Raw genomic sequence first — 9,309 nt, 5'->3', positions numbered from 1 at the left:
AAACAAGGTTCTACTCAATTTTTGGCACCCAATTTCCAACTTGAGTTTTCTTTAAATTGGTATTTAATTTTCCAAAATACAACTCTCCTGATATACCTCTACACAAGGCGCCGATATATTTGAGGTATTTGGAATGCACACCTCACGGTGGAAAGTCTGGCCCAGTGAACTTGTGAAGAAGATTCTCAAACCTAAATCCTTTCTGTAACCTTTTTAATTAATTTTGTGCAAAAAATAAGAATTAATTTCAAAAAACCTACTTCTTCCATCTACAGCGCAAATATTTACAAAAACAAAAATATTTATTTCAATTAAAACCGCATAGCCATAGATAACCATGATCTTTGCTCTAAAGATTTATCAAATATTTACAATCTTCCAATCGGTCGGTTGTTTGGGATTAGCCAACCAGCAATTCCATGAGTAAGACGACCACCATGAACACAACAACAACGGCAACCAACAGTCATCATTGAACAATTAATTAAAAAATAGAAAAAATAAAGAAAACGAAAACAATTTTTTGTTGCTGTAGAAATTTATCTTAACCCAAGTATCTTTGATAGGTTAATTGTTAGTTTTTTGTATTGCCTATAGATATGTGAGTATGTATGAATGTACTTATATGGGAATGTGTTTTTGGGTGACTTTATTTGTGCTTATTTTATCCTCGAACTGTTGGATGAAGAAAAATGCACGTGGTCATGGTGGATAAATAAATCAATTTGTCTGTTTTAAAAGTAACGATAAGAAAATATTGGAAAATTGATGAATTTATATATTTATAGGTTGTTAATATATATCAGATAGGTATTAAATTTCTAAGATAAAGTACTAATTGATCTCCAGCCATATCTCACTTTTTATGTACTTCACGTAAAACATTTTTTAATTTGTCAACTCTGATTGTATTGGGAAGCTAATGAAAACACGGCATATTAAATTAAAACACGAAAACGTTGAAGTACACACAATTTGAATGTCAAATTGTCTAGAACCTTCAAAAGGCCGATATTCTAAAATATTGCTTAGAAAATTATACTAAGAGCTTCAATCATAGACAATTAAGTTGACAAACGTGGTCAGGACCTTCAAAATAAAAAAAGATTGGGTGGCTCAAAATCGGTGGAAGATTAAAATTGTCTCACTTCCACGTAATTTTTATGGCTTATGGTAGAATTTTTCAGTTCATATTGGAAAACTCCATTAATTTTATTTAGAAAAGTGTAAAATTTTTTACATGTTTGCAAATATATGAGTTGTTTATTTTGAAAGTGGTTTAAGTCCATTGTAGGTTTTAATGCAAATCTTGATTTTCTAGAAAATTACTACTACTTAACAATATTTCACCTAGACCTACTACTAGACCTAATTTCCAGAAACAGAGTAATCTATTAAAAATGTACTTTCCAATGTTTGCTTTATCCCTCTTTGCTTTCTTGAGGTTTGGTTGCTACATCATTGCCTGCTAGTAGTTGTTTATTTGGTAAAATTAAAAACGAAATTATACGGGACTTTGTATGGGAGCGATGTAAAAATTATGAACCTAAATCGGAAAATTTCTGGAAAAGAGTTTTTTCACTTTAGAGCACCGAAAATGGGTCGCGTCCGACTTTATAATGGAGTTATGTCAAAATTTTCGGCAAACACATTTTTAAATTATAGCCACTCCGCAGGAAAAGGTTATAAACCTTAAAAGTAAGCAAATATGATGGAACCTTTATATGGGGGATATGTCCAAACACAAACCTTCATAGAAAAGTGTCCGCATAAATATATCCTACCCTACAAGAACCCAGAAAATGTGTAAAAAAAACCTTAAAAATAAAGAAGATAGAGCAGTACTTTAATATGAGGACTATGTGCAAACCTTCACCTATATTGAAAATGTTCGGCATATATGCCCTTCTCTAAAACCACGCAAAAACGTGGACCGGTAATAATATTTTCAGTGATAACATTTGAGACAACATTAACATAAAAAGTTTCAAATTATAGTCAATTCGACGGGAAACGTGTCCGACGTCCCTTAAATGCTGCTCTTTAGGGCCTACCCCAAAACATAGGCCCATATTGAGTATTTAGGGTTTGGGAATGTTTACCTAATGATAATCCAAAATATCAAATTACAGCCAATTCTACTAATTTTTTTTTCTATAAAATTTTTAGCATTTTTAGTTGGCATCTTTTTATTTTTTAGCATTTGAACAAAATGTAGCATTTTTTATCGACACAGTTTTGGCAACACTGCTTAACTTTACCCCCAAATATTCGGTATTTTAGGGATTTTTTCAAGATTTTCAATGGGCTGGTAAATCAATACCAATGCTTGTTAAGGTTTGCACATATATATTTGAAGATTTAAAAGAGAAGAAAAATAATTTACAAAAAATGTTTGTTATTGTTTTGTTGTTGTTTTTTGCAATTAAAGAAAAATCGTTATTTTTGATGCCGGGCATGATAACTCCTTACTGGAAGATCGGAATCCGAAAATGCCAACGGTGTTAGAAAGAGTACATGTCTGGCTCTCGTATGAACTAGGATTATTGACTTCGCTCTAAAATTAACACAATGGCGGACCTTTGAAAAAATATTTTTGGAAAATCACCGATTTTTTACCAAAAACCAAGTTAAAAAATAAGGAAGATCTTCACCGATTGGCCTTATCCTAGTTAATACGATATCTATACACTTACAGAGAAACGTCCCAAAATTTGGAGTCGATCGGATTATTAGTTTTTGAGTTATCGTGCCCGCCATTTGCAAAAGAAATGCTGACACAATAAATAGACTATATCTTCAAGAGTTCTTGAGATGTTCACTTGAAATTTTGTAGGGATATTCTTGAATTATTGTAGAATCGAATTAAATCAAAAAAAATTTGACCCCGAGAATGGGGGGTCCCCTTAAATGAGAACAAAATATCTATGAAAGGACCAAGCTGGAAGTATGACATGACAGGAGTAAACTCACTAACAATAAAATAAAACCAAATTTCTAGAAACACAATATAGGAGGTGATGCAAATGTGGTATACCCATTTGTTTTTAGATTGCCAATTTTTTATCCGATTAAATTGGAATTTTACACTTAACATGCTGCATGTGTTGTCTTTCCATGTAATAATTTGAAAATAATATTATTCTAAAAATTTAAGAGATATTTGAGAAAATATTTTAAATTCCATTAAAAGTGATTTTAAAAAAAAGTGCAGGTAATGTGGTATACCACACGATGTTATTGTGGTATAGTATAATGTTCACTTCGAATTAGCTCGAGATCTGTTAAGATTTTTAACGAATACGTTGAGTGGAACTTTAATTTTTATTATATAATAATGTCTACACATGGCAATATTTAATTTTTGTATGGAGAAGTTGTTAAAACTCATATCCTTTGTTTTTCATCCTTGTAATTCATGGTAGACTCTCGTAGAGTTTAAATGTTTCAAATAGTAATGATATTTTGTCTAGTGCTGGCTTTTTTCCATGCAGACTCAAGGTATACCACATTACCTGCACTTGTGTTTACTGAAGAAATGTCTACTTTTTCCCCAAATTGGTGATTATGTAGTGCAATCGCGCATTTTATTTGATTTCTAGTTCATACTAATTATTTGAATGCCTTAGTAATAACGATTAAATTACAACCATAAAACAAAATAATTATTCTTAAACTTCAACCGAAAAAAGTCAATTTCACGAAAAATTTAATTTTTGGTACTGATTCTCAACGTGATTTAAATAAATTAAACAGATTATTGCTATCTTGTTTTTTTGAGAAAAACAAACTATAGAACATGTTTCAGTTATTCTAAAATTTTCAGTTTACAAAAAAGTGACTATACCACATAACCAACCTATACCATATTTGCATCACCTCCTCTATCCTATTAAAAATGTACTTTCGAATGTTTCCTATATCCCTCTTTGCTTTTTTGAGAAACGTAATATTCTAAGTACTTTATATCTGGAAAAATTAAAATTTTGTAATTTTTTGAACGAGCCCTCCAAATTTTAGATATTTTTAAGGTTTGAGGCATATTTCCTTAACGAATTGGAATATTTTTGCAGAAACGTTCGTACCTGATAATTAATTTTCGTTCCGTTTAAAATTAATACACCACCATAACGTGGAGTGTATATTAAATTTGTTCATCCTTCATCTTATCTTAGGATATTTGGTATTGAAAATGGAATGGAAATCGGTTTTTAATCGATTTTAGTGTAATTTGGTTCTTTTATTTCCCATTGGATAGCAAATATCCCTACCAAAATGATCGAAATGGGCCCCTCTGTTGGATAGCTTCTATAACGAAAATCCCAATTATTCCGTATTTTAGGGGATATGGGTACGTTTATCAATCAAATTAACTATAATTTCGTATTTAAAATCCTCAATGGCTACAAACATTTCCTTCCAAAAATGATTAAAATTGGTGAACTTTTTATCACAGCTCCAATAAAATTGTACCGCCATTATTCGGTATTTTGGGGAGTTTAGGCACTTTTTCAAACAAATTCGCTACGATTTTGGTTTTTGAGGTATATTGAGTTCTTATGGGGTACTAAATGTCTCCACAAAAAATTATAAATATAGGTTCACTTTTTCTGGTAGCCCCCATATAACGGTACCTCCTAATTTTCAGTATTTTGGGGGTTTTGGTCTCATTTTTTCATCGAATTGGCTGTAATTCAGTACTTTGAGTTCTTATTGGGTAGTAAATTTCTCCACTAAAAATTATAAATATAGGTCAATTTTTTCAGATAGCCCCCATATAAGGGTACCCCCAATTATCGGTATTTTGGGGTTCTTGAGCGCGTTTTTCTACGAAATTCGCTGCAATTTGGTATTTTGTAGTCGAATGTGGTAAGAAATCTCCCCACCAAAATTATTGATATTCACCCCCTTTTTGTGGTAGTCCCCACATAACCCCTTTTTTATATTAAAATAGTTAGCTGATTTGTTCCACGTTTTGGGTTTGTTTCTGACGCTCTGTTGTAATCATTTCTCCTGCGGAGGATATCGACATCAAAAAATAGAACGTAAGGTTCGATAATGAACTATATATGAACTATAACCCGCATTTAGGCCTAGCTCCTGTGTGGGAAATACCAGAAGAAGTGAAACGATATTCCCCATCTTCGAACTTGAACTAAGTTTGGAAGAAATAATATTTTCTGAAACAAATTTGGTCCAAAGAAACATGCGGTCTATAACCATTTAATTGTGTCAAAGTGTATACACCCTCCTTACCAAATCTCTGAAATTTGTTTTATATTTTACATTATGGTTTACATAATCGGTTTGTAGAAATGTCGATATAGGTCCACTTTTTGTATTTTCCCTATATCATTTCAAGTACCTGTCAGTATATCTATGGTGGAGGGTATCCAAAGTTCGGCCCGGCCGAACATAACGCTTTTTCACTTGTTCATAACTGATAAAGCGTGAATATTTTTCATGTCTGGATTAGAATTTTTGTGGATTTTTGTTGATTTTACTTTGTTATTTCTATCATAAGACGTGGATTTTTAAAAAATATTCGTCATTCCTATCATAAGGCGTGGATTTTATAAAATATTTTTACATTTAGAAAAATTTTGTTCATTTCTATCATAAGGCGAGGAAAATATTTTTTCATTCCTATCATTAGACGTAGATTTTTTTAAGTGTTTTTATTGCAATCAGAAGGCGTGGATTTTTAAAAAATATATATTTTTTTAAATTTATTTTATACCTATCATAAGGCTGGAAGCGTGGATTGAAAATATTTTATGTGAATTTATTTCCCATGCTCCCGAATAAATATCCCAATAATAAAAAACACCATAATAATTTTTGTTAAAATTTTTTGTTATATATTTTTTATTGTTATTATTTTTAATGATTTTTCTTGGTTTTTGTAATATCTTAAAGACAAATATAATATTAATATTTTTTATATATATGAACATAACAAGAGTATTTACTTAGATAAACTGGGTGTAATTTTAATACATACATATATGATATATACACAAAAAATAATAAAAGAAAAAAACTTAAAATTAAAAATTAAAATAAGCCAATATTATATACAAAACAACAATTTCAAGATTATCTTAAAATTGATGAACTTAATTCTAAAGAAATAATATGAAAAATATATTACATAGATAAAATACAAAAAAGCAACAACAAATATTCAGCAAAGGCTCACATAGAACAAAGGAAATCCCTCCTAAGGGATGACGATGTTGATGTTGTGGCCCCAGACATACAAACCTACACATAGAAGCAACAACAATATACTACAAAAAATGCCTAGAATTGAATTTTTTTGAGGAGTTAAAACGGATATTAGCCATGATTTGTTTTGAACAAAAATGAAAATGTTAGAAAACGGCAAACGGAATGGCGAAACGGTCAACCGTCTCAAATCCTTGATTTCTGTTTTTTCGCAAAAACACAAAAAACTAAATTTTTGCACTTTAGATTAGAGGATTTCGAATGTGGAGGATTGGGTTCTCATTTAGGCAGTGGCATGATGAGGATGTTGATATGCTGCAGCAGCAGCCCATGGATTATGGGGATGATGATGGAATGCCGAACTGGCAGCTCCAGCATATGCCGCCGATGAGCTGGCCGAAAAATCAGCATAGCTGGGATATTCCGATTTCATTTGTCCAATTAGTCCTGAATATGTAGAGCTATGATGCTGCATATGGGCAGCAGGATGATGGTAGTGATGATGCGAAGCGGAGGAGGAATGACTTAAGTGACCACCAGTGTTCTGGGAGGGTGAAGTTGAGCTCATGGTAATACCATATTCGGCCAGCTGACTTTCATTTTGCATTGTTAGGGGAGGATATTGTTGGGAATGTTGCTGTTGTTGTTGCGATTGTTGTTGCTGTTGTTGGGTCATGTTATTGGAGTTCATTAGATTTCCAAGGTTTGAGGTAGCTGGTGAGGAATTTGCTGGTGATTGTTGTTGTTGCTGTTGATGATTAATTTGTTGTTGTTGTTGCTGTTGTTGTTGATTCCATAGATCAAATGTTGGCGGTGTGTTTTGTTGTTGTTGTAATCCCGCGGCTGAGCTGTTGTTCGAGTAGCTGCTGCTGCTCAATTGAGGCTGGAACAAGGATGAACTTTGATGATACAAATTGCTGTAGGGATTGTAACCCACAGCAGATGTGGCGGATGGGGCCTCAGGTTGTTCGGTCTTCAATTGCAGTTGGGTTACACCCTGAGCGGAATTTGTGTTGAGCCTTTGTTGCAGAGCTTGTGGCGATTTGACGGTGGTGGCTGCCGAAGCAGTTGGTGTGGCTGCCGCCGGCATACTCGGCGATTTGGCAGGACTACATTTTTCATTTTCAGCAGATTTTTCCTGCTTAATGTTAGTGTTGCCGGCCTGGGCCGCTTGTTCCTTGGCCTCAGCGGCAATGGCTTTTTTACTTTTCTTATCCTTGAAATGGGTTTTCTTGTGTTTGCTCAAGTGGTCGCTACGTGAGAACTTCTTGGAGCAGATGGGACAAGCATAGGGCCGGTAGTTGGTGTGGGTACGACCGTGTCTTTGCAATTCATCGGAGCGAGAAAACCTTTTGCCGCAAGTCAAGCACAAGAATGGCCTTTCGCCGGTGTGCCAACGTAAATGGGTCTTGAGATGAGAGGCCTTGCCGTACAAACGTTCACAGCCGGGAATGTGGCAAATGTGTTGTTTACGGCCACGCTCATCGGGTCCAACAATTGGTGGCAATCCGGACATTTCATTGGTGCAGTTAGGGCAGGTACAACGCACCGAACGTCTTTGCAATTGGGTCTGGAAGGCAATATCATCGAAGTTGAAGCTGGGATAGGTTTGTCCCGACCAGGGTTGATACAAACGGTCTTGATGGGAGAACCAGGCTCCGGCTGCTGCTGAGGCTGCAGACATACCAACATTGCCATAATAATCTGATGCATATTGGGCATAAGGGAATTGTGTCCTGCAAGAAAGGGAAAAGAGAGGAAAATTTGATTAGTAAATGAATTTAAAAAATTAAATAAAAAACAAGAGGAAACGGAAATGTCAAGTTTTTTTCTATATCTACTTCTTCTTCATCTTTTTTCGAATACATACCTTGATGGCAATGCCGCTGTATAGGCTGCTGCCGTATTCCAGGAATAGGCAGCCGTGGCTGCTGCAGCCGCACCCAAATCTGTATGTGAGCCGGATAGAGGTGAGGCCGAGGTAGCCGATGCTGGTGGACTGGAGGAAATTGAGGCAAATGACTGGGCGGGTGAGGGGAAAATGCTGGGCGACACTGAGGCCGATGATGCCGAGGCCGATTGTATGCTGGAATTTGGCGAGGCCGAGCCCGTCGATGATGGCTGTGACGGATATTGCATTTCCAATTTCATTGGATTGCACACGGATGCGGAAATCGCCGAGTTGGATGAGGACGAGGCACTGGCCACCGAGGAGGCTGGTGTCAATGTGGCCTTACTGTTGTATAAGGATGATGCGGATGCGGAGGAGGCGGACGTTAGGCTGTTGTTGCTGGCCACCGATGACGATGTGAAATCTGTTAATTGGGCCAATGAGGAGGTGGCAGCCAACGAAGCTGTGGCATAGGGATTTAAATAATTGCAGGCTGCATCAATCATGTTGAAGGATGTGTTGTGTTGTTGTTGTTGGGAAATAAAAATGTTGTTTTTTGTTTAAATTTTGGGTTGTTGTAATTTTTTGTTGTTGTTCTTGTTGTATTAATTGTTACACATTTTTTTCGTTATAGTTTTTTTTTTCAAATTGGACGGTTTTTTAATAATTTTTTTATCAATTCAATTTTTTTTTTCTCCTTATGGTCAAGGGCTTTTTTTAACACTTTTGAGCTTTTTGCGTATAAGCTTTTTGTTTTATAATAACTATAATTGTCTTAATTGCAGGAATCAATTTTCCACTACTGGTCACTGGCGATAAGTTTCTGCAATCACTTTCCGTATAAAAAGGCTACAGAACTACTGGCCTTTTTTATTTTTGTTCTTGTTCTTGCTGACGATGATGATAATAATAATTCCCAATAATGTGGCAACAGTGGCTGCCAGTGGCATAGAATTATTTTTTGTTGTATTTTGTTTCTTTTGGTGTTATTAACTTCTTTTTTTTTGTGATGTCTTTAATTTGGCTTCGCCTTAAAAGAGGAAACGAAAGAACGACTTTGTTCCACGATGACGATACGTCCACCGGTAATTATCGATGCCGACTGAATGCTTAAACGCAGCGAGAGAGTTGACTAACGTCCATACGAATTTGTTAAACACACAGACAGAAGAAAATTCGGTTTTTTT

At 34.9% G+C, this 9,309-nt stretch overlaps 1 protein-coding gene across 1 annotated transcript; it reads right to left on the bottom strand.

The window, feature by feature from the left end:
• Positions 1-6,514: 6,514 nt before the first annotated feature.
• On the bottom strand, positions 6,515-8,628 carry LOC133327104 (transcription factor btd). The gene is made up of 2 exons (XM_061535680.1): positions 8,102-8,628; positions 6,515-7,967 (listed from the first exon to the last, which is right to left on the bottom strand). Exons 1-2 carry the CDS (start codon positions 8,626-8,628, stop codon positions 6,515-6,517), a joined length of 1,980 nt encoding a protein of 659 aa, XP_061391664.1.
• Positions 8,629-9,309: the final 681 nt, after the last annotated feature.

The sequence above is a fragment of the Musca vetustissima genome, unplaced genomic scaffold (genome assembly GCF_032173495.1).
Source record: "Musca vetustissima isolate MV318-11 ecotype Yass unplaced genomic scaffold, APGP_CSIRO_Mvet_v1 utg12896, whole genome shotgun sequence".
NCBI lineage: Eukaryota > Metazoa > Arthropoda > Insecta > Diptera > Muscidae > Musca > Musca vetustissima.
The sequence above is the reverse complement of the archived record's forward strand: the minus strand, read 5'-3'. Positions and strand labels throughout refer to the sequence as shown.